The 25,933-nt window shown below is 40.6% G+C and overlaps 1 protein-coding gene across 1 annotated transcript in view; it reads left to right on the forward strand.

Annotated features, from left to right (window-relative positions):
• The window catches only part of tg (thyroglobulin), a 348,151-nt gene that overhangs the window by 97,768 nt on the left and 224,450 nt on the right, over nt 1–25,933 (forward strand). The window contains exons 22-24 of the mRNA XM_063057803.1: nt 5,648–5,845; nt 18,560–18,724; nt 23,236–23,406. Of these exons, the coding sequence (XP_062913873.1) occupies nt 5,648–5,845; nt 18,560–18,724; nt 23,236–23,406 (534 nt within the window). The remainder of the gene's footprint in view (nt 1–5,647; nt 5,846–18,559; nt 18,725–23,235; nt 23,407–25,933) is intronic.

Genomic DNA, 25,933 nt, shown 5'->3' on the forward strand with positions numbered 1-25,933 from the left:
ACCAACCTAATTTTCCCAATCTACCTGCATATTGAAATCCATCATGACTCTCATAACATTTCCCTTACTATGTGTCTTTAGTATTTCTCATTGAAATTTATATCCCACATTCTGGCTATGGTTTGTGATCTGCATATGACTCCCATTGGGGCCTTTTTACCCTTTCAGTTTCTTAACTTTACCCACAAGGTTTCTACATCTTCCAATCTGATGTCAACTCATTTTTTTTAAACAACAGAGCCACCTCACCCCCTCTGCCTACCCGCCTATCCTTTTGATGTCATGTGAATCTTTGGATGTTCCCAACTATGATCTTCTTTCAGCTATGTTTCAGTGATGCCCACAACGTCACACCTTCTAATCTCTAACTGTGCTATAAGATCATCTTCCTTATTCCATATGCTCCAAGCGTTCAAATACGACACCTTCAGTCCTGTATTTATCACCTTTTTCAACTTTGCCCCAAGATGCTCATCCCACTGACAGCAATTTTTAGCCTATCATCTAGTCTATCAATCCCCACAGTCTCATTACACACTTCATCGACTGCTGTACCAGTTGCTTCATCCTCAGTCCTACCACTCCAGTTCCTATTCCCCCACCAATTTAGCATTTTGTGTGTTGCTCTATAGCAGCATCTCTAGTCTCTTGTGTCTTCATCTCCATACCTCATTCTTAGTTTTCCTTTTCTGCAAGAGTTAAAATACCCAGAGGCAGAATTTAGTTTTAGCCTAATTCCAAAGCAAAATGTTATTTTAAGGCAATCCCCGCTTAGTCTCTCTTTCTAATTCTCTGGTGCTACCTCCCCCTTCAACCAGATCACTGTTTTTACATATGTCACCTTGGTTTTTGTAATTTTTGTTTGCTTTTACTTCTTGGGTTTCCCATAGACTTCTTCCTTTATTCATTTTTCAGTATCCGCCCTGAATGGGTTTTCATCATCAGTAGTTTCCATCTCAACTTGCCATGTTCCTTTTTTCATTTCATTTCTAATATCCCTTCAACCACTTCTCAAATCTAATTTCATAATCACCACCCCGATCATTTTCTCTCACATGATCTTTCTACTTCCTTTCAAATGGTCACAGGCAGGACTGTATCTGACCACTTCCTTGCATCCTGTACAACCATGCTTCAATCTCCTATTCTTGTGTATTTGCTCTTGGATACATTTGCCCACAGTTCACTTTTTCTGAATGTGGTTTTGCATTTTCTTGCTGGAAATTCCAGAAGGCACAGAGTGGGTATATAGTCAAAATCTGCTCCCACAGCTGGGTTATCCAACAGTGGAGGCCATAGGTTTAAGATGAGGGGGAAGGGAGTTTAAAGGGGATCTGGAATGAGCTGCCAGAGGAGGTGGTGGAGGCAGAAATGGGAAGAACATTAAAGAGACAATATGACTAAGCAAGAATGAGAGGGGTATAGAACTAAAGCAGGGAACTGGGATTATATAAATAAGCATGCTGGTCCACATTGACATGATATTCCAATGTTGTAGAAATCGATGACACAAAGGCTCAGTGTTCTGACAGTGGAGAGTGTACTCATAAAGCTGAATGCATCATTTGACCAATACCTCTCTTAGTAACTGAGTGAGCTGTGCTCAAAACATTCCAGATATTCCATATCGAGCCACATTCATATTGGAGATACAGTAAAAATGATGGTCTACTTTGTGATGGGTTGCCGTGTGTGTGCTTGGCACACGTACAAGGAAAATTGGAGGGACAGCGTCTGCTCCATTTGAAATGTTGCAATATGGTTAATGTGACTGCTGCAGGGTTGGGAAAGACTACAAACTCACTATCTGCAGAATGGAAGTTAAGAAGGAAAAGAAGGAGTAATGCCTTTGTGATGGAATTTAAGTGTCCCAATCACAATCAGATTGTCAGAATTATATTATTCTTTAACAAATAACTAAAAGTTATCACATGTTTGTAATTTTTTTTGCTCCACTAACCCATTTAAAATAAATTAACTCTGTAAAAATATTAAAATTGTTACATTTTTGGAATTTACTCATTAATTTTACCAGCAGCAGCTTGTATTCCATTATCTTCAATCTTTTGGTGGCAATGTATGATCTCATTGATAGAAGTGCTTTGGGATATTTTGAAGGATGAAGCTATGTTTTAGCAGATATTTCCTCTCTTCTTTATTCCTTGATCTGTCACAAGCTGTGCTCCCTTTGTGGTTAGTTTGTGAGTGTCCTGTTAGAGCCAGCTTTTGTTGATTCTTCTTTTTGGGAAGAATTCAGCTGCTTCTGAAATAGTTTGCAAATGGAACGTTTTGTGTTGTCATGCATGAATGCTTGGAATAATAAGGCAGGTAACTTGCATTTGAATGGTCTGAAAATGCTCCACTGCTTAGAAGGAACATTCCTATATTAGAAGCATTTATTTTGTTGATACCAGCATCAAAAGAGCAAATGCAGTTTGTCAGGAAGCAGATTGGAAACAAGGTTTCTGCAGTTAAGATAGGAATGTTTATATTAAAATCAGATAAATAGGCATGGGCAAAGTGAAGTTCAAAGTTAACTGAGGTTTTCTTTCCATAGGTCAGTTAGTTTTGGCAATCAATATTGTCCAGTCTTTTAACTGCATGCTCACAGTTTGTTTTAAACCAATGAAGGTTCAAGATTCAGAACAAATACTCATTTTCGTGATCATGTGAATTTGGTATTGGTGATTATATGGCAACAAAGTTAAGACTTAAAAAAAAATCTGCTGGGATCAGACAAAACGGGATTTTGGGAAGGTGCAGAAGAACATTTAAGAAAGAAATTGGGAGAGCAAAAAAAAGGCAATGAAGTATCCTTGCTAAGTGAGAATAAGAGCCCCAGGTCATTCTATATTAGGAGTGAACTGGTAGAAGGAAAAATGAGTTCCCTTCGGGACTGTTATGAACTGTAACAGTTTAGAAACAAACTGGCAGCAATAGAGTCTGGTTTTGATGTTAAAACCACTATCTTTATTAGTATCTACTTATAATACAGCAACTTAACCAAGATAAACAAAAGTTAAGGGGTGTGTGTGTGTGTAAATATAACTCCCAAACTATTGAGCTCGGGGGAATAAGGCTTAAAGTCTTGAGATGGTAAAGTATGAAAGTTCAGTTCATCCACAGAATAAATCGTAAGAGAGAGATATTTTTAGTCCAGGGTAAATGTAAAGAGAAGGCAATTACGTCAAATTCCACAGGTTCCACAATGGTAATTAATAAATATCAGTTGTTGAAGATCTTCCGTTGAGCTGTTACAAATCCACATACGAATTACCACCAGAATGGTCTGTCACAGGGATGTCGTCTTAAAGGGGTTACCACATAACATAACCAGGCAAGGGTTAACTTCAAGTGGTTCCACAGGACATTCCTTAATCCACTCCTATGGATTATATGAAGTGCAGCCACACATTCGATGAGCACTGGATCGATAATCAACCCACCCTTGTGGGTATAGCGGAGTTCCAAGTCCCCAGCTTCGACAAGCCGGAGCTGCTACCCTTTCCAGGTTCTCCCCCCTCCCCCCTCCCCCCTGACTGTGACTGTCTGTGTCCTTGTTTTTAAAGGTAAACAAGCTGCGCGTCAGTCAGTGAACAACATCATAATCCTGCCTCACTGAAGCGCTCTTTTAAAGTGACAGTCCACAGTAAACGAAACCTGTGGGTTTGTAATGGGGACTAACAGGCTAACCTATTTGTGGAGCCAAGAGAAGAGTGGTCGGTAGAACCCAAATGAATATTAGTTATCTGTATTCACCTGGGTGAAGGAATGGTAGGATAATTAGTCCAGAGGTGGTAGTATACATTGGTACTCTGGAGAAAATCATGTTAAAATGGTGGAGCTATTAGAGTTCATGGAACATATCAAGGTGGATAAGTACCCAGGGCTATATGTGTTCTATCCCAGAATGGGATGGGAAACAAAGGAGGATATTGCTGGGCCCTTAACAGTGATTTTTACATCTTTGTCAGCCATAGGCAAGATAACAGAAGACTGGGGGACAGCTATGGCAGCAGGGATGAGATACATAACTGTAGGTCCTGAGCCTTACATCAGTGGAGAGAACGTTTTTGGAATATATCAAAAGGACAGGACTCGTGTATACTTGGAAAGGCAGTGATGGATCAGGGACAATAAGCATGTCTTTGTGAAGTGGCTATCCTGTCTCACTAATTTGAGAGGGAACAATGGAGATGGATGAAGGCAGTGATCTGAAAGAAGTATATAAGATTATGAGGGGCATAGATATTGAGTCAAAATTCATTTTCCTTCAAAGGGATATCTAAAATAAAAGGGCACGTAGTTGAAGTGAGAGGGAAGGTTTTTGAATGAGTTCTGAGGAGTAAGGTTTTACAAAAAGAATAGTTGATACCTGAAATATGCTGCCAAGGAGGTGATAATTATTAATCAGATTATTATGTTTAAGAGATGTTTATATACACACTAGGGGAGGCAAGGCATAGAAAGATATGGACTCTTTTATTTAGGGATGCAGCATCGTAACAGGTTCTTCTGGCCCAATGAGCTCATGCCACTCAATTATACCCATGTGACCAACTAACCTACCAATCTGTACATCTTTGGAATGTGAGAGGAAACCAAGGTGTCCAGAGGAAAACCAGAAGGTCATAGGGACAATGTACAAACTCCTTATAGAGAGTGACAGGACTTGAACCCATTTTGTTGCTGCTGTCATAGTGTTATGCTAACTGCTATACTACTGTGCTGTCTGACGGGATCTACTGTGGATAAATGGGATTGAATGTAAATGGGCAAAATGGTTCACGTGGAGATGGTAGGCCTTAGGCCAGGTTTGTATGTTGTACCACTCTGACTCCCAGGTGAGAAACTTCAGTTTCAACAACTTCGGGAAAAGAAAAATCTTTGGGAAATTTGGTGTGTTTAAACATCTCATAGCAGTTACTTGCTCTCTATAGTGTCATCGAATTCTCCTATGAGAAAGTGGAAGGTCCCCATTACGCAGTGAGTTTGAACTCTTCCTTTGAATGGTACCTCACTTCTCTGTCATATCAAGGATAGAGCTTTAACATCAGACATAACTTTACATGGGAAAAATCTATTGGAATGGGAGATGGAGGTTATCCCCTGGACTGGGTACTGTACTATATGGAGGTGATCACCCTCAGTAGCTGACGAATCCTGACGAGGTGTCTTGGCCCGAAACGTCGACTGTACTTCTTCCTGCGTTCCACCAGCATTTTGTGTGTGTTGCTTGAATTTCCAACATCTGTAGATTTTCTCGTGTTTATCCTCATTAGCTTATCAAATTTCACAGACAATAACTTTTGAACTTAATTGTCTCAACATTGAGTAGAGTCTCATGTAGTGTTTGTTCCCTCTAAGCAGATTCTTGAACAAACAGATCTATTGAGGTTGAATGATTTGATATTAGTCTGTGTATATTTTGTGTCATAACCTGGAATGCTCAGCTTGAAAGCCATGTGAAAAGAAATTCAATGTTTATTTTTCAAAAGTGAGTTGAAGAACAGAAAATTGGAGCCACAGGAAAATAGATGGATGAACTATCAATTGTGCAGTTTTGAAAAACTGGCGCAGGAGCAATAAACTAAATAGTCTTCTCCTGTACTGCAAAATTCAATGTCTTGTTCTTAATTTTCTCTAGGTCAAGAATTCACCACTTCATTTCACAAGACCTTTGTGCGGACAGATTATCGTAATGTAAATACAGGAGTATACAAGGCTATCGCATTTTCTGCAAATGCATCAAGCTTAACAAACGTACATCATTTCTGTCGGCATTCCTGTGGGAAGGAGCAGTGCTGTGATGGATTCGTGTTGAGTCAGTTGTCGCTTGACAGAGGTACAACAACTCAAAAGATTTTGAAGAAATATTGCAACGGGCAATATTAATTTTCTGCAGTCATTGGTTACAGTCATATAGAAAAGTGTGATACAGCATATAAACAAGACCTTTGGACTGACATATTAACTATTAATCACTGGTCCGTACTATTCTCATTTACCAGCACTTGGTCTGTGGCTTTCTATTCCCTGAAACCTTCATTGCTGCACTAAAGATGTCTTCAGCTGTCTTAGATGATGCACTTAAAAATTAAAGGGCTTCAATCCTTGTTACTACATTAGAAGGGGATATCTTCTGGACTGGATACCACATTATATGTGACCTTTTCAGAATGGCAGGCGGTGACTAGTGGGGTACCACAAGGCTCAGTGCTGGGACCCCAGTTGTTTACAATATATATTAATGACTTGGATGAGGGAATTAAATGCAACATCTCCAAGTTTGCGGATGACACGAAGCTGGGTGGCAGTGTTAGCAGTGAGGAGGATGCTAAGAGGATGCAGGGTGACTTGGATAGGTTGGGTGAGTGGGCAAATTCATGGCAGATGCAATTTAATGTGGATAAATGTGAAGTTATCCACTTTGGTGGCAAAAATAGGAAAACAGATTATTATCTGAATGGTGGCCGATTAGGAAAAGGGGAGGTGCAACGAGACCTGGGTGTCATTATACACCAGTCATTGAAAGTGGGCATGCAGGTACAGCAGGCGGTGAAAAAGGCGAATGGTATGCTGGCATTTATAGCGAGAGGATTCGAGCATAGGAGCAGGGAGGTACTACTGCAGTTGTACAACGCCTTGGTGAGACCACACCTGGAGTATTGTGTGCAGTTTTGGTCCCCTAATCTATCTGTGGAATTCTCTGCCACAGGAAACTGTTGAGGCCAGTTCATTGGCTATATTTAAGAGGGAGTTAGATATGGCCCTTGTGGCTACGGGGGATCAGTGGGTATGGAGAGAAGGCTGGGACGGGGTTCTGAGTTGGATGATCAGCCATGATCATAATAAATGGCGGTGCAGGCTCGAAGGGCCGAATGGCCTACTCCTGCACCTATTTTCTATGTTTCTATGTTTCTATATGGAGAGATCAGATTCAGAATGAGAATCCGGTTTATTGTCACTGACCAATGTCATGTAATTTGTGGTTTTGCAGCAGCAGTACGGACAAAGTTACTATAAATGACAAAATACCTAAATAGTAATCAAGCTCATAGGGTTCTATGTTTTAAAAGGGAAAGTTTTTGAAATAAATTTTACTGCAAAGGGATTGTATGGCAGGGAGCTGTTGGATTGATTGATACATTCTATTATGGAATATGGAAAGTATAGGATATGCCATTATACAGCCTGGAGCTCAGAGTGGTTGTTACATTGCATAATGTGAAATCCTAGACTGGGTAGATTGTATATGGCACTTAAACCATTGGAGATCTGTTCCAGATTGTACACTGTAGTGCTTCCAGACCTACGAGGCGGATGGAGAACTAGCGACTGGATGATTGGAAAGAAAACCAAGGCAGAGCAGGGCTGAAGAAGCTTCTCCAATTGCGTAATTGTGAGGCACATCAGCCAAGAAAAGGAAGTCGGGTTCTAGCTGAGTGTCCATTTTGGAGCATCTTTTTGTGAGTGAGGCTAACATTTAAGTGAAAGTGCTGCTTTGACTCCTGGTATGACTCTGATCAGAGGTACAGGCAAGGCTGGTAAGGTAGGCTTAATATTAGGGTAGGTGTGCTGCTCCTGCAGGATGTGGGAGACTTGTGGCATTCCTGAAGACTAAATTGTGGGAAATGCACCCAGCTGCAGATTTTGATTGACCCATATTAAGGAACTGGAGTTGGATGCATTCAGGATCATTCAGCACGCTAAGATGATCAGAGATAGAAATGTTAGTGAGGTGGTCGTGCTTAAAGTACTGTCAGTAGTTGGGGGGGAAATGTGGCAGATACAGCAGGGTTTTCCCGTGTCCATTCGTCTCACAAGCAGGTCCACCTTTTTGAATACTGCTGGGGGTGGGGTGTGGGCAGCAGCTGTATTCAGGTCTGTGGATGTGTGACTTGCTCTGAAGCTCAGCAGGAATGGGTGCTGTCAGAGCACCAGTGACAGCAGACTGCTCAGTTAAGGGGCAGACAGGAGATTCTGAGGCCACAGAAGAAACACCAGGATGATGTGTTGCCTCATGGATGCCAAGGTCAGGGATATTTTTGAGTGGATACAGAATATTCTCAAGAGAGGGGACAAATAACTAGAGGATATTGTACACATTGGTGAAAAAGTGACGAGGTCCTATGGAGTGAGTATAGAGAGTTAGGAAAGAAGTTAAAAAGCAGGAACTAAAAGGTAGTGATATCTGCATTACTTCCAGTGCAATGTTCTAGTGCAGGCAGGAATAGAATGATAGGCAGGCTGAATCCTTGTCTGAGGAGTTGGTGTAGGGGACAGGGATTCGAGTTCTTAGATCGCTGTGATTCTGGGAAGGGGTAAACTCTGCAAATGGGATGGTTTGCATCTGAACTGGAGGGGAACCAATATCCAGGCAGAGAAATTTACAAGTGCTACTTGAGAAGCTTTAAACTAGATTGGCAAGGCATGTGGGACCCTGTGGAATAGAAAAGTTGAGGGGTCTGGAAAAAATATTGTAGCCGATAACAGTGAGTTTAAAAATCAAGATAGCTAGGAACATGGTAAAAGGAAAGGAAATGTTGATGCTTTAAATTGCATTTATTACCATGCAGGAGGCTTATTGGCTAAAGTGGATGAATACAAGGTGTAGATTGGCTCTGGGGATTGGGATTTTATTGCATTGACAAAAACGTGGCTGAGAGAAGGACAGGACTGACAGCTTGATGCTCCAGAATACAGATGCTACAAGTGTGACAGAGATAAATAAGGGTGGGATAGTAGACACTATCTATATGGACTTTAGGAAGGCCTTTGATGAGGTTCCATATGGCAGGCTAGCCTGGAAGGTTAGGAGGTATGGCCTTCATTGGTCAGGACATGAAACGCAGGATTTGGGACATTGTATTGTAGTTGTACCAAATGTTGTTCAGATTGCATTTAGATAATTGGGTACAGTTTGGTCATCCTATTGTAGGAAGGACATCAAACTAGAAAAAGTGCAGAGAAGATTTGTGAGGATGATGCCAAGGCTCAAAGAATTGAGTTATAGGGCAAGATTAGGCAGAATAGGAGACAGAAGCATGACCTTAGAGGTACATAAAATCGTGTGAGGGATAAATGGGGTAAACACAGTCTTTTTTTCTAATGAAAGGAGTCTTAAAAACTAGAGGTCATAGGTTTAAGATAAGAGGTGAAAGACTTAAATAGTCCTGAGCGGCAACTTCGTCATGAAGAGGTTGCATATACGGAATGAGCAGCTAGAGAAAGTGGATGAGGTAGGTTCAATAACAATAGTCAAAATCCTCTGGATCAGTACATGGATAGGAGGGGCGTAGAGTGATATGGATCAAACATGGGCAAATGGGACTAGCATGGTCAATATGAGAAGCTGTGGTGAAAGGCCTGTACTAATGCTATATTCAATGACTCGATACAGTTTTATAAGACAATCAGCCATCAGCTCAAGTCATCAGCTATTCTGGGAGCATTAGAGTCAAATGATAGTGAAGTTCAGAGTTGCTACTTTAAAGCATTAACTTGCAGCTTATTTATTCCAGGAAAATTCAGGCATGCTGAAAGAATGTGGTCTAGAACTTAATAATTGTGCAGAAAATTTCTGGCTGCTGATGTCACTGAAATAATTTGCATTGGTCTGTAGCATCAAGAAAATAATTGTGGGATTATTCTTGGAATAATATACTATTCCTATTGCTTTTTAAAAAATATTTTAAAAGGGAGTTTGAAAATGACAAAGCATAATAAACAGGAGGAGGATGAAAACATATGACCTTTTGTGGCTGTTCTGCATTCATTAAGTTTACAGCCATTCTGATCTTGAACTCAGCTTTACTTTTCTGCCAGTCACCCATCACCAGTCACCTATTTTAATGCTAGGAGCATTGTAAGGAAGGTGGAGTATGGATTGAAACCTGGAAATATGATGTTGTAGCTATTAGTGAAACGTGGTTGCAGGAGGGGTGTAATTGGCTTCTCCCGTGGAGGGTCAGACACCCTGAGCCAATAGGCTGGTCCTGGACTTATTTCCATCTGGCATAGTTTGCATATTGTTGTTTGATTGTTTGTGGTTTTTGTATTGCTATATTTATGCTCTATTCTTGATTGGTGCAGCTGTAACGAAACCCAATTTCCCTCAGGATCAATAAAGTCTCTCTGTCTATTCCAGGATTTCATTGCTTCAGGTGTGATAGAATAAGAGGGGGAGGTGTTGCATTGCTTGTCAGGGAAAATATAACAGTGGTGCTCTGGTAGGATAGATTAGTGGACTCATCTAGGGAGGCTATTTGGGTGGAATTAAGGAATAGGAAAGGTGTTGTGATGCTTATAAGGGTGTACTATAGACCACCTAATGGGGACTGAGAACTGGAGGAGCAAATCTGTAAGGAGATAGCAGATATTTGTAGTAAGCACAAGATTGTGATTGTGAGAGATTTTAATTTTCCACACATAGACTGGGAAGCCCATTCCGTAAAAGGGCTGGATGGTTTGGAGTTTGTCAAATGTGTGCAAGATAGTTTTTTTGGAGCAATACATAGAGGTACCAACTAGAGAAGGGGCAGTGTTGGACCTTCTGTTAGGGAATGAGACAGGGCAGGAATGGAGGTATGCGTTGGGGAGCACTTCGGGTCAAGTGATCACAATACCATTAGTTTCAGTATAATTATGGAGAAGGATAGGACTGGACCTAGGATTGAGATTTTTGATTGGAGAAAGGCTAACTTTGAAGAGATGTGAAAGGATTTAGAAGCAGTGGATTGGGACAATTTGTTTTATGGGAAGGATGTAATAGAGAAATGGAGGTCATTTAAAGGTGAAATTTTGAGGGAATCTTTGTTCCTGTTAGGTTGAAAGGAAAGGTTAAAAGTTTGAGAGAGCCATGGTTTTCAAGGGATATTGGAAACTTGGTTTGGAAAATAGAGAGGGATCGGCAATAAATTTAGGCAGCTTGGAGTTAATGAGGTACTCGAGGAAATTAGAAAAGCTAAAAGAAGATACGAGGCTGCTTTGGCAAGTAAGGTGAAAATAAATCCAAAGGGTTTCTACAGTTATGCTAGTGGCAAAAGGATAGTGAGGGATAAAATTGGTCCCTTGGAGAATCAGAGTGGACGCTTATGTGTGGAGCCAAAAGAGATGGGGGAGATTCTGAACAATTTCTTTTCTTCGCTATTCACGAAGGAGAAGGATATTGAATTGTGTAAGGTAAAGGAAACAAGAAGGGTAGTTATGGAAAGTTTGACAATTAAAGAAGAGGAAGTACTGGTGCTTTTAAGGAATATAAAAGTGGATAAGTCTCCGGGTCTGGACAAGATATTCCCAAGGACCTTGAGAGAAGTTAGTGTAGAAATAGTAGGGGCTCTAACAGAAATATTTCAAATGTCATTAGAAACTGGGATGGTGCCGGAGGATTGGCGTATTGCTCATGTGGTTCCCTTGTTTAAAAAGGGTTCTAAGAGTAAACCTGGCAATTATCGGCCTGTGATTTTGACGTCAGTGGTGGGTAAATTGATGGAAAGTATTCTTAGAGATGGTATATATAATTATCTGGATAGACAGTCTGATTAGGAACAGTCAACATGGATTTGTGAGTGGAAGGTCATGTTTGACAAATCTTATTGAATTTTTTGATGAGGTTACTAAGAAAGTTGACGAGAGTAAAGTGGTGGATGTTGTCTATATGGACTTCAGTAAGGCCTTTGACAAGGTTCCACACGGAAGGTTAGTTAGGAAGGTTCAATCGTTAGGCATTAATATGGAAGTAGTAAAATAGATTCAACAGTGGCTAGATGGGAGACACCAGAGAGTAGTGGTGGATAACTGTGTGTCAGATTGGAGGACGGTGTGTAGCGGTGTGCCTCAGGGATCTGTACTGGGTCCAATGTTGTTTGTCATATATATTAATGATCTGGATGATGGGGTGGTAAATTGGATTAGTAAGTATGCAGATGATACTAAGATAGGTGGCGTTGTGGATGATGAGATAGGTTTTCAAAGCTTGCAGAGAGTTTTATGCCAGTTAGAAGTGTGGGCTGAAAGATGGCAGATGGAGTTTAATGCTGAAAAATGTACATTTTGGTAGGACTAATCAAAATAGGACATACATGGTAAATGGTAGGGCATTGAAGAATGCTGTAGAACAGAGGGATCTAGGAATAATGGTGCATAGTTCCCTGAAGGTGGAATCTCCTGTGGATAGGGTGGTGAAGAAAGCTTTTGGTATGCTGGCCTTTATTAATCAGAGTATTGAGTATAGGAGTTGGGATGTAATGTTGAAATTGTATAGGGCATTGCTGAGGCCAAATTTGGAGTATTGTGTACAGTTCTGGTCACCGAATTATAGGAAAGATGTCAATAAAATTGAGAGAGTACAGAGGAGGTTTACTAAAATGTTGTCTGGGTTTCATCTCCTAAATTACAGAGGAAGGTTGAACAAGTTGGGTCTTCATTCTTTGGAGCGTTGAAGGTTGAGGAGGGACTTGATAGAGGTGTTTAAAATTATGAAGGGGATTGATAGAGTTGATGTGGATAGGCTTTTTCCATTGAGAGTGGGGAAGATTCAAACAAGAGGACATGAGTTGAGAGTTAAAGGGCAAAAGTTTAGGGGTAATATGAGGGGGAACTTCTTTACTCAGAGAGTGGTAGCTGTATGGAACGAGCTTCCAGCAGAAGTGGTTGAGGCAGGTTCAATGTTGTCGTTTAAAGTTAAATTGGACAGCTATATGGACAGGAAAGGAATGGAGGGTTATGGGCTGAGTGCAGGTCGGTGGGACTAGGTGAAAGTAAGAGTTCGGCACGGACTAGAAAGGCTGAGATGGCCTGTTCCCATGCTGTAATTGTTATATGGTTATATGATTATAACTCTTGACTCTCTTGACTTAAACTTCCACTGTATTCTGGGATGAGGAGTTCCATCTCAGAGAAGAAAATCCTCCTCATTTCTCTGTGTTAGTTCTAATTCTGATATTATACTTCATAAATCTAGATAACTTCACTAGAGGAAAAATATTTTCTTCATCCACACCATCAAACATACTCAGAATCCAACATGTTTTAATAAGATTTCCTTTCATTTTTCTAAACACCAATGGGTTTAGGCTTTCACCCTGCCCCTCAAGTTTACCTGGTCCATTTCCAACACCTCCCTCCCCTTTCTAGATCTTTCTGTATCTATCTCTGGAGACAGCTTATCTACTGATGTCTACTATAAGCCTACTGACTCTCACAGCTATCTGGACTATTCCTCTTCTCACCCTGTCTCTTGCAAAAACGCCATCCCCTTCTCACAATTCCTCCGTCTCCGCCGCATCTGCTCTCAGGATGAGGCTTTTCTTTCCAGGACGAGGAAGATGTCCTCCTTTTTTAAAGAAAGGGGCTTCCCTTCCTCCCCCATCAACTATGCTCTCAAACACATCTCCCCCATTTCACGCACATCTGCTCTCACTCCATTCTCCCGCCACCCCACTAGGAATTGAGTTCCCCTGGTCCTCACCTACCACCCCACCAGCCTCCGGGTCCAACATATTATTCTCCGTAACTTCCGCCACCTCCAGCAGGATCTCACCACTAAGCACATCTTTCCCTTCCCCCCCCCCCGCATTCCGCAGGGATCGCTCCCTACGCAACTCCCTTGTCCATTCGTCCCCCCCATCCCTCCCCACTGATCTCCCTCCTGGCACTTATCCTTGTAAGCGGAACAAGTGCTACACATGCCCTTACACTTCCTCCCTTACTACCATTCAGGGCCCCAAACAGTCCTTCCAGGTGAGGCATCACTTCACCTGTGAGTCGACTGGGGTGATATACTGCGTCCGGTGCTCCCGATGTGGCCTTTTATATATTGGTGAGACCCAATGCAGACTGGGAGATCGTTTTGCTGAACACCTACGCTCTGCCGCCAGAGAAAGCAGGATCTCCCAGTGGCCACACATTTTAATTCCACATCCCATTCCCATTCTGACATGTCTATCCACGGCCTCCTCTACTGTCAAGATGAAACCACACTCAGGTTGGAGAAGCAACACCTTATATTCCGTCTGGGTAGCCTCCAACTTGGTGACATGAACATTGACTTCTCTAACTTCTGCTAATGCCCCACCTCCCCCTCGTACCCCATCCGTTATTTATTTATATATACACATTCTTTCTTTCTCTCTCTCCTTTTTCTCCCTCTGTCCCTCTCACTATACCCCTTGCCCATCCTTTGGGTTTTTCCCCCTTCCCCCTTTTCCTTCTCCTTGGGCCTCCTGTCCCATGATCCTCTCATATCCCTTTTGCCAATCACCTGTCCAGCTCTTGGCTCCATCCCTCCCCCTCCTGTCTTCTCCTATCATTTTGGATCTCCCCCTCCCCCTCCCACTTTCAAATCTCTTACTAGCTCTTCCTTCAGTTAGTCCTGACGAAGGGTCTCGGCCCGAAACGTCGACTGTACCTCTTCCTAGAGATGCTGCCTGGCCTGCTGCGTTCACCAGCAACTGATGTGTGTTGCTTGAATTTCCAGCATCTGCAGAATTCCTCGTGTATGGGTTTAGGCTCAACTATTTAATCACTCCTCTTACTACTATCCCTTCATCCCAGAATTCAGCCTTGTGAATTTTATTTGAGCTGTGTCCAGTATCAAGATTATCTCTGCTGAAAAAGAACAAAACTATGTACGTAGTCCAGGAGTGTATTTATCAATCCCTATTTCAGAGGTAAAAAATACATCTGTACACAAACCCTTTTAGTCAATATTGCTTTCTGCAGTAACTTGAGAATAAATTTCTATTTCCCATTTGTGAGGTTTACCAGATCTCTCTATGCAGCAACATTCTGTAGTCTCTATCTCCCTGATTATTCTCTTGCTCTTGATGTATGTATAGGATGCCTTGGGATTCTTTTTAATCCTACTTGCCAAAGATTTTTCATGCCCCCTTGTGGTTTTCCTAATTCCCATTTTGCGTTCTTTTCTGGCTTCTTTATAATCCTCAAGGGTTCTATTTGTTTCTAGCTTCCTAAACTTTACTTAATTTTTCTTTTTCTTGACTAAATGCACCACATCTCTTGACATCCAAGTTCTATTACCTTGCCATACTTCCTTCTGACAGGAATATACCTATTCTGTGCTCTGTGCAGTTGGTCTAACCCTCCATATGTTAGATGTGGAATTGTTCAAAACATATCTGTTCCCAATTAACTCTCCCTAATTCCTGCCAAATGCTCTTGTAATTTGCCCTACTCCAATTTAATACTTTCCCGCAAGGTCCAAATTTATTCTTACCCATCATCGTCGTCATCATCATCACATGCCATGTTGTTTGACTATGATTGTTCTTGGTAAAGTTTTCTACAGAGATGCTTTGCTATTGCCTCCTTCTAGCAATGTCAGTGATCCCAGCCATTATCAATATGTTTGAGATTGTCTGCCAGATGTCAGTGGTTGCATAACCAGGACTTGTGATATGCACCAGCTGCTCATATAACCATCCATCACCCTGCTCCCATGGCTTCACATGACCCTGATTGGAGGGGATAAGCAGGTACCCTGCAAGTGAGCAGAGTGAAGAAGCCCCTTGCACCTCCTTTGGTAGAGATGTATCTCCACCCTGCTACCCAATCCTTGTCTATAGCTATCTTAAAACTTAAGGAGTTGTGGTCACTGTTCCCTAACTGCTCACCTACTGAAAGATCAATCTCCTTAAAAGGCTTATTATCCAACACCAGGTCCCAGTACACCCCCTCTACCTGCATCATCTAGAATACATATTGATTTAAGAAATGCTCTTGGATGCCTCATTCTGCCTCATCTAATCCTCTTGCACTCAGAAGGTCTCAATTTATACTAGAGAGGTTGATGTCTCCCATGCCAACAGCCCCATTGTTTTAACACCTTTCCTTAATCTGCCTGCATGTCTGTTTTTCAATGTCCTAGTCAGCCTATTGGGGGTCTGCAGTACAGTCCCATCAGAGTGATTGCACCCTTATTTGTGAGTTCTACCCATATAGACCTAGTGCATGTGCCCTCCATTTTGTCTCCTTGGAAGCACAACTCCCCTTCCCTCTTTTTACTCCCTCTCTATCTTCTTCTAAAACATTGAAACCCTGGACATTAAGCACCTTCTCTTAAACCAAGTTTCTGAAATGGCCACAGCATCATAGTTCCATGTACTGACCCATGCCCTAAGTTCATCGCTTGTATCTATGTTACTCCCAGTATTAAAACACACAAGTTTCAAGAAAATCAAATCAGAGCAGGACTGTACTATGAATGGTAGGGCACTGTGGAATGTAATGGAACAGAGGCACCTAGGAGTACAAGTGCAGTGCAGGAAGGATGCTGAAAAGAATTCTGAGGGACAAGATCTACCAGAACTTCTATAGACAGAATATGGTTAGGAGCAGTCAACATAGATTTGTGTGTGGGAAGTCATGTTTGATGGATCTTTTAGTTCTTTGAAGAGATAACTGAAAAGATAGCTGAGTGTAAGGCATATCATGCTGTCTTTTTGGACTTTAGCAAGGCCTTCCACATGATCCCTATGGTAGGCTGGTTTGGAAGGTTACGTCCCATGGATTGCAGGGAGAGCTCATTAGGTTAATTCAAAATTGGCTTGGAGGTAGGAAGTGGAGAGATGTGGTTGAAGTCTGTTTCTAAAATGGAGACTGGTGACTAACGGCGTGCTGCGGGGATTGGTGTTGGGACCCTATTATTCATCATTTACATCATTTAGAAGTGTATTGTTCACTGGAAGCGCATCACAGGTGGATATCGTGGTGAGAAGGTCGTTTAGCATGTTGGCCTTCATCAGAGTACGGGAGTTATTACAGGACATTATGTTGAAGGTTAAGTTGTTGATGAAACTGTACTCAAAGTACTGTGCAGAGTTTTGATTGCTCTGTTATAGGAAATATTGTTAAACCAGAAAGACTGCAGAAAAAAATTACAAGGATATTGTCAGGATGAAAGGCTTGCCCTGAGTTATAGGTAGAGGTTGGCCAGGCTAGGTGTTTATTCCTTGGAACATAGGAGAATGAGAAGCAGCCTTTCATAGTCGTGTTTAAAATTGTGAGTGGAATAGGAGGGAGGATGATAATGGCCTTTTCCACAAGGTAAGGAGCACAAAACTAGGAGACATAGATTTAGGGTGGGGTGGAAAAATTTTAAATGTACCGGAGGGAGAATATTTTTCTCACACAAGCTGGTAAATGTGTGGAATGAAATGCCAGAATTAGCAAGTACAGTGGTATCACTTAAGAATCAATTGGATATGCACATGGAGAGGAGGAACCTTTATCTTTCCAGTTCGGTAAAGCGACTCAATCCAAATCAGCGAATGTCTGTTTCTCTTCATTAATGCTGCCTGACTTGAGTTCCTCGAGTGTTCCAACTCACCTTGGATCTTATATGACCTCATCTTCTGGACCATCCCACTGTGAGGGACCTTCTCAAATGTTTTCCTAAAATCCACATAGCAATATCTATTGGCCTACCCTCATCATCTTCATCATTTTCTAAAAAATCAGTCACATTTGTGAGAGAAGACCTCCCCAGCAGAATGCCAAGTTGACTATCCCCATATTTTAATGCTTTTCCAAATGCAGGTAGATACTGCCCCTAACCATCTCTCCATAGAAGCCTTACCAGCCTATAAGTTCCTGGCCAGTAAAATAAACACAAAATATCATTCAAAAAGTTAGAATATTCTTTTTCTTTTCAGAACTGAAAGGCACACAAAAAATCAATCAAAAATACAATCTGACATAAATAAAGAAAAGACAATTACTTAACTGTCCCACAAGAGCTGATTTCTTCCATGTTTTTGAATAAAGACTGCCAGGCTTGGACTGTTTAATGCAATACAGGTGTGCTAGCAAAGGCAACAGCTCAAGTGTAGGGCAATATGTGGAAAATTGCGATGTCCGGTTGGCCTGCAGGAAGAATTCTATCGGGCAGCTGGTTGCGTATGGAGGAAAATGATTGTGCAGGTACCAGCCTTGGAAATTTGAAATTCTGTGAGGATTAGATCTGTCCAAAATTCTCCTTTACTATTCTTCCAGCTGAAGAAGATATCCTTACATTTTTCAGCATTATATTCCATCTACACTACTCATCAATTCACCTTACCAAAGCTGTTCCCTCATGATTAACTTTTCCATTCATCTACATCATAGTAAGTGATTGAAGCTTCAGCATTAATCCTGAACCATGTAAACTGTTATAGCTTGCCAACTTGAAAATGATGGACTTATCCTCACTCTTAGTTTCCTGTTAATTTGCATGAATAGCTATCGTCATTTAGTATAGGTAACATAAATAGATGTGCCTATTGAATTAGGTTCATTTCTTTGAATGGTTTAATTTGTGAAACTACACATCCAGTTTCTGTGCTTCTGCATATTTCCTTTCTGCACTGAAAATACACTTCCAATAGTGGGAATCTAAACTCCAATGATACAGAAGAGACCCTTCCAATGGCTGTTCTATGCTAATAGCATTACCCTTTCATCCATTGTTCAGGAATTGTTTTGCTGTTACACTAGGTCGAATGAAATGGGATAGCATGATACTCGTAGCACATAATTGTGTATGATTGGTTTGCAGGTACCCTCCTCTGTGGTCTGATCAGTTATCCAGATGTACTACTTTGTAATGTTGATGACTGGCAGACAGCATCTGTACTCAATGATGGTGCTTGTGGTGGTGTTAATTCAAACACACAAAGGAAGAACCTCACGTCAAATATTGGAGGACAGCAGTTCAGTGGCTGTAAGTAAAAATTTGTGTGATTACATCCTGATCTATTAATTACTCAGCAGTGTTCAGTTTTAAATAAAGGAAAGGATGAAGGATTTTTGCTTTCCATTTCATCGCCTCAAAATGTACCAAAACAGTTTACACACAATTAACTTTTAAACTGTAGCCATATTAGAATATAGGAGAAGCTGAGTTAAAAGGCATGCACTAAGTTTCCATTAGCAGCAATAAAATATGAACAGATGGTTGAGAAATTAACACTACCCACCAGACTGGGGCTAGCTCACTTTCTATGATCCAGATAGAAACAGCAGAAAGGTTGGCACAATACTCACAGTGCCAAGTCTGAAAATGGAACTAGGAATATTCAAGAATTGGTGCTTAGTCTAACATGAGATGTAATTTTTTTTTAAGATAGTTGTTATCTCAGCTCTAGAAATGAGCCTTGCAGGAAAGCTGACCAAGGATTAGAGGGCCACAGGATGTTGCCTCTATCTTATTGAACAGTCTATCACTGAATAGTCACAGACAAAGAGACAGCAAAGCCAATATTCTGAGGATGTCATGGAACAACAGTGCAGTGTGATATGCAGTGGTTTGGCATGAATTTGCATTTATAATTCCACACATCATTGAATTCCAAATTTGAATATATCACAATGAAGAACAGTATGTGCACACTGTCACATCCCTTAAGGGAGGAAAAAATGTTGGAAAAGCAATGTTTCTGATATACACTTGTGGATCCTTTTAGAAGCATATGTTGGCAAAAAGGTCAATGAAGACAGATTCAGTGAAGAGTCAACTGAGCTTTAATAGCTTGAATGTGAAAATTAATTAATTCAGAGCTCAGTTTTCATAGAGTTTTGGATGATTCTGAAAACTTTCCAGCTTACAGTTGTACTGAACAGTTTGATTTATATAATCAGATCTGCTTCATTCTCACGAAGATGCAGTTCAGTGAAAGTGTGGCACTGGCTTGCATCCAATGGATCAGTGGCTGTTGCATTGGCTATCTGGCTGCTCATTGTTCAAGTTTATTCTCATTGAACTGTATACATGTACACCAACGAACAAAACAATGTTCCTCTGGACCAAGGTGCACAATGCAGTACATATAACTCAGGCAATAACACAATGTAATTTTACACAAATAAATTAACAAATAATATAATATTTTTCTAAAAGATTGACATTTAGCAGAAGATGCATTGGAGTAATTTGTCATAGTCTATTAACATTAAGAATATAATCATGTAAATATTTTTGGAATGACACTTTATTTCTGTTGCATTTTCACAAATTTTAAACAATGGCAGTATGAAAATATATAAGCATAAAATAGAAGGACAAAACATGTGGATTTTTGAGCTGATCTGAACTTGCCTGGCACCTGTATGGGTCCCAGCTATGGCTGCCTTTTTGTTGGCTTTGTGGAACAATCTATGTTCCAAGCCTACACTGGTATCTGTCCCCCTCTTTTCCTTCACTACATCGAAGACTGCATTGGCGCTGCTTCCTGCACGCATGCTGAGCTCGTTGACTTCATTAACTTTGCCTCTAACTTTCACTCTGCCCTCAAGTTTACCTGGTCCATTTCTGACATTTCCCTCCCCTTTCTTGATCTTTCTGTCTCTATCTCTGGAGGCAGCTTATCTACTGATGTCTACTATAAGCTTATGGACTGTCACAGCTACCAGGACTATTCCTCTTCCCACCCTGTCTCTTGCAAAAATGCTATCCCCTTCTCGCAATTCCTCCGTCTCTACCGCATCTGCTCTCAGGAAGAGGCTTTTCATTCCAGGACAAAGGAGGTGTCTTCCTTTTTTAAAGAAAGGGGCTACTCTTCCTCCACCATCAACTCTGCTCTCAAACGCATCTCTCCCATTTCACACACATCTGCTCTCACCCCATCCTCCCGCCACCCCACTAGGAATAGGGTTCCCCTTGTCCTAACCTACCACCCCACCAGCCTCCGGGTCCAACATAGTCTCAGTAATTTCCGCCACCTCCAACGGGATCCCACCACCAAGCATATCTTTCCCTCCTCTCTCTCCCCCCCCGCCCTTCCGCAGGGATCGCTCTCCATGTGACTCCCTTGTCCATTCATCCCCCCCATCCCTTCCCACCGATCTGCCTCCTGGCACTTATCCTTGTAAGTGGAACAAGTGCTACACATGTCCTTACACTTCCTCCCTTACCACCATTCAGGGCCCCAGATAGTCCTTCCAGGTGAAGCGACCCTTCACCCGTGAGTCGGCTGGTGTGATATGGTGCTCCCGGTGCGACCTTCTATATATTGGTGAGACCTGACACAGGCTGAGAGACCGTTTTGCTGAACACCTACGCTCTGTCTGTCAGAGAAAGCAAGATCTCCCAGTGGCCACACATTTTAATTCCACATCCCATTCCCATTCTGATATGTCCATCCACAGCCTCCTCTACTGTAAAGATGAAGCCACACTCAGGTTGGAGGAACAACACCTTATATTCCGTCTGGGTAGCCTTCAACCTGATGGCATGAACATTGACTTCTCTAACTTCCGTTAATGCCCCTCTTCCCCTTCACACCCCATCCCTTATTTATTTATTTAATATATATATTTTTCCCCTTTTTTTCCCTCTTCTCTCTCTGTCCCTCTCACTATAAATCCTTGCCTGCTCTCCACTCTCGGGGCTCCCTTCCCCCCTTCTCTCTCCCCCCAGGCTTCCTGTCCCATGATCCTCTCCCTTCTCCAGTTTGGTATCCCTTTTGCCATTCAATTTTCCAGCTTGTAGATCCACCCCTCCCCTCCTGTCTTCTCCTATCACTTTGGATCTCCCCCTCCTACTTCCAAATCCCTTATTATCTCTTCTTTCAGTTAGTCCTGCTGAAGGGTCCCAACCTGAAACTTCGACTGTACCGCTTCCTATAGATGCTGCCTGGCCTTCTGCGTTCCACCAGCATTTTTTGTGTGTGTTGCTCAGTTTTACTTTCCTGCAACCATTGACTCTGATATTTCAAGAATTTGCCTACTGCAATCACTTATAAAAACAATGATTAAATTTTCACTTTTCTGGAATGAGTTCCTAGCATTTACAACCAACAAAGAGAAGAAAATACCCCAATTTATCTGTGTGACCTCTTATTCTGACGTAATTCTAAATGATCCAGAATGATTAGCTAAATGAAGAATCTTTTCTTCATCTACACTATTAAACACCCTCAGAATCTAACATTTTTCATAAGATCACATTCCATTCTTCTCAACTTCAATGGCTTTGCACTCAATCACTTAGTCACTCTTCTTAATAACATCCCTTCATCCCAAAAGTCAGCCTTGTGAATTTTCTCTGAGCTGTGTCCAGTATCAAGATTATCCCTTCTGAAAAAGAGCAAAACTATATGCTGCAGTTCAGCTGTGTATTTAACAACATCTATTTCAGAGGTAAAAACACTTTTATACCCATTTTTGTTTTGCTTAAAATCAACATTCCCTTTGTCTCTGCTTTAATCCCAGGATAAATTTCTATATCTCATTTGTGAGATTTTCCAGATCATCTAGTCAGCAACATTCTGTAGTCTCTATCTTTTTAAACTCTTTTTGATTCAGTTAATTTCCTGGTGCAGTTCTCCACTGGCATCTCAGCTTCTATCTGCTTAGTGTTGCCCAGCACAGCAAAGAGGATCCTTCAGCACAGACAACTAATTGCTTTTATAGAATCCCTTTGACAACTGGTAAGATTCCCAACCCCAACTCAGCCCACTTGTTGTTCGTGAGCTTGGAGCCGTTTTCATGTTATCCACTAATTTTCATGTTATATCCAAATTTTCTGTCAGCTCATTTACATACTTATCAAAATCATTCACGTATCACAGCAAAGGTTCCAGCACTAATCCTTGGAGAATATCATTGTTCACAGACTTTCGATCAGAAAAACACTCCTCCACTGTTACACTCTATCTTACGATCAAACCAAATTTGGATCCAATTTGCCAACTCAACTTGAATCCTATGTGACCTAATCTCTGGACCAACCTACCATGAGTGATTCTGTCAAATGCTTTGCTTGAGTCCAGAAAGCAACATCTATTGCCCTACCTTCATCAATTATCTTTATCACTTCATTGAAGAAATCTATCAAATTTGTCATCTGGGACCTCTCCAATCTAAATGCATGCTTACTATCCCCAATATTTCCATGCTTTTCCAAATGCAAGCAAACCATGGCATAAATAACCATTGTTTTTGTGCATAAATAACATAAATAGGTGTGCTTATTGAATTAAGTTCCTTTTTTGTAATAGTTTTATTTATAATAATGTGCTTACAGTTTCTGTGCTTCTGCTTACTTATTTTCACAATGAAGTTAGACTTATGGTGGGAATCAAAGGTACAAAGGCCAAGAAGAGACCCTTCTAACGTGTTCTGTCCTTCACTGTTACTGATCTGGTGATTTGTTGTTTGGGAACTGTTTTGCCATTTCATGGGGCAGCAGGGCATTCATTGTACATTTTTGATTGAACATTGATTGTTTTTCAGGCACACTTCTCTGTGGTCAGATCAGTTTTCCAAATATACAGCTGTGTAATGTTGAAACCCAGCAGACAAAACTGACCTCTACGCTTGGAGATGGTGTTTGCAGAGGTGTTAAGTCCAACAAACAAAAGAAGACGTTCATGTTCATCATTGGAGGACAGGTGTTTAGTGGCTGTAAGTTCTTGATCTACTATTTACTCAGCCATGTTCAGTTTTAAATAAAGGAAAGCAGGGTTTGAAAGATAACTGTCTTGAAATTCATACTTCTGCAATGCACCAAACTTTATTCACAGAATTTACTTTTGTACTTGAGTTGCATTAGAATTTTGTGAAAGTATTAGCCAAAATAAGTACATTGCATTCCATTAGCAGCCATTAACTAATGATAAGCTAATTGAGAGATTAATACTAACTTGTACTAGGGTCATCTCCCCGGTCGTCTTCAGATAGAAACAATGCCAGGTTTGAAATTAGAACTAGAAACTTCTGATAATTCATGTGCGATGTATAAAATTAGGACAGTTCTTATCTCAGCTCTTGGGTTAGAAACCAGATAAACTGACCAAAGAATTAGCTGACCACATGCTCTTGCCTCTATCTTATTGAATAGCCTGTCTCTGTTCAGACCTGATCAAGAAGAATATCATAGCCAGGGTCTTATTTGATGAATTGAGGCATCAATCCGTGTGAGATACAGTGATTTAGTATGAGGCTGCATTCATGATCTCACACATTGTGATATATTCAAATTTGGAAATTCAACAATGAAAAGCAGTACATGCACATTGTTATATCCCTTACAGCAGGACAAAATACTGGAAATAGCAATTTTCCTGATAAATTCTTGTGGATCTTTCAGATAAAAATATGTTGTCAAAAAGATTGATGCAAATAGATAACAGTAAAATAAACCAATTCGGTTTTCATAGAGATTTGGATGAACTTTGAAAAAGTTTTCTAGTTCATAGCTACACAGCATTGGAATATCACTTGTATGATTAGTTCTGCTTCATAGTTTAGTAGATTCAGTTCAATGAAAGTGTTGCACTAACTAATGTTCATTTGATCAGTAGACCATTTGCAGTGGAAAAAGTTTAGAAGCTAAAACTTAAAAGGTTTCAAATGGGTTTTTGCCACCAAACTTTTCATTATCCCAAATGGTCATGTATAGATTTTATTAATTTTCCCTTACTCATTCAACGTCCCAGATTAATAGATTTTATGCAATAATTGTGTAAGCTTACATTTTATTTTGAGACTTTGTCTGAATAGCCTCCTTTCCCACTAAGAAATTTGAAATAAATGATTTGTTTTAGGTCTGTGAATAAATGAGAAGCCCATTTCTTACATATTGTGCACACACTGATCAAAAATACCGTGAAAATACCGAATGGAGAAGGAAATTTTGACATTATAACTAGAGGTGCCATGTTTCACTAGTTCTTTCTCAGAAGGCCATTCCCTCTAGTTACTGGCCACAAACTACTGTTGCATATTATATGGGACCAAAACCCACTATTCTTACAATGACAGCATCAGTAATGCAGAGATGGGCTACCCTACTATCTCAATACAACTGTAGCATTTGAAGAAAGAACATTTAAAATGCAGAAGACACAAAGAATGAAAATTACAGGCAAGGGAAGGAAATTTTCTGGTCAGAGAAGTAAACCAGCTGAAACTACTAAATATGAAAAGGCCTGATTTTGAAGCAAGTCACTGAGCAAGATTAAGTGGATTGGTTGATCCCATTCAAGTCTAAATGAGGCTATAGATATAACACTGTGGAGGCCATATGTTTTCTACCAACTAATGTAGCATAAAATAGGGACACAAGTTAATGCTACTGAAAGAATTTCTTTACAAAGTTATGTAAAGAAATTCTATGCATTAGGGTTTAATGTAGTGAATATAAAAAGCGACTATTAGAAATGTCTTTTGGCCTGGATCAGACAAAGAGTGAGGAGAGCAGAAGACAGCATATCAAAAAATCTCCTAAAATGAATCCCACGGCTTTTTAAGAAGAAGCAACATATAATGTTTATGAAGAAAATCAATTAGAGACTTTGTCATTTGAGTCCAGGAGTAGATAATATTCCAACAGCATCTGATGAATCTTGAAGTGCTACTGGGAAATCTCAGACAGACTGGAACTTGGTTAAATTTGTAAATAAATGAATTCAATTTACATTTAAAACAGAGAAAATAATTGTAATAGCTTATTTTAAGGCTGCCACTTCTCTTTAAGGATAGTGTGCCATGTAACTTGCAACAATGCACATTGTAAATTCCAGAGTCAATCATGAATAGCCAATGAATTAATCACATATACCTTGTCAGAGCTTCCTGTGTCTCTCATGCATAAATGTAAACACACTTCAGGTTCTGCACCATTGTGCCCATGTTTTGCAACTTCAGATATGCAGAATGAAGCAAGCCAAGAAGAAAAGAATATTTAAGCTTCAGATAAACAAAAGATTTTAAATCAAAAACTTTGCTTTTAAGGCCATTCAACCCATCATGTCTATGCTAGTATATAACATTTCCATCAACTCTAAGGAAATCCCTGGTTATTTCGCTTTTACCTATTCTCACTCACAAACCCATGAATTTCACCTTGATTCCACACCTACCCCAAGGGCAATGTACATGAGCAAAATAATTGACAGATCTGAACAGCTTTGGGATATGGGAGAAAACT

Source organism: Mobula hypostoma, chromosome 1 (assembly GCF_963921235.1).
Source record: "Mobula hypostoma chromosome 1, sMobHyp1.1, whole genome shotgun sequence".
NCBI classification, from domain to species: domain Eukaryota; kingdom Metazoa; phylum Chordata; class Chondrichthyes; order Myliobatiformes; family Myliobatidae; genus Mobula; species Mobula hypostoma.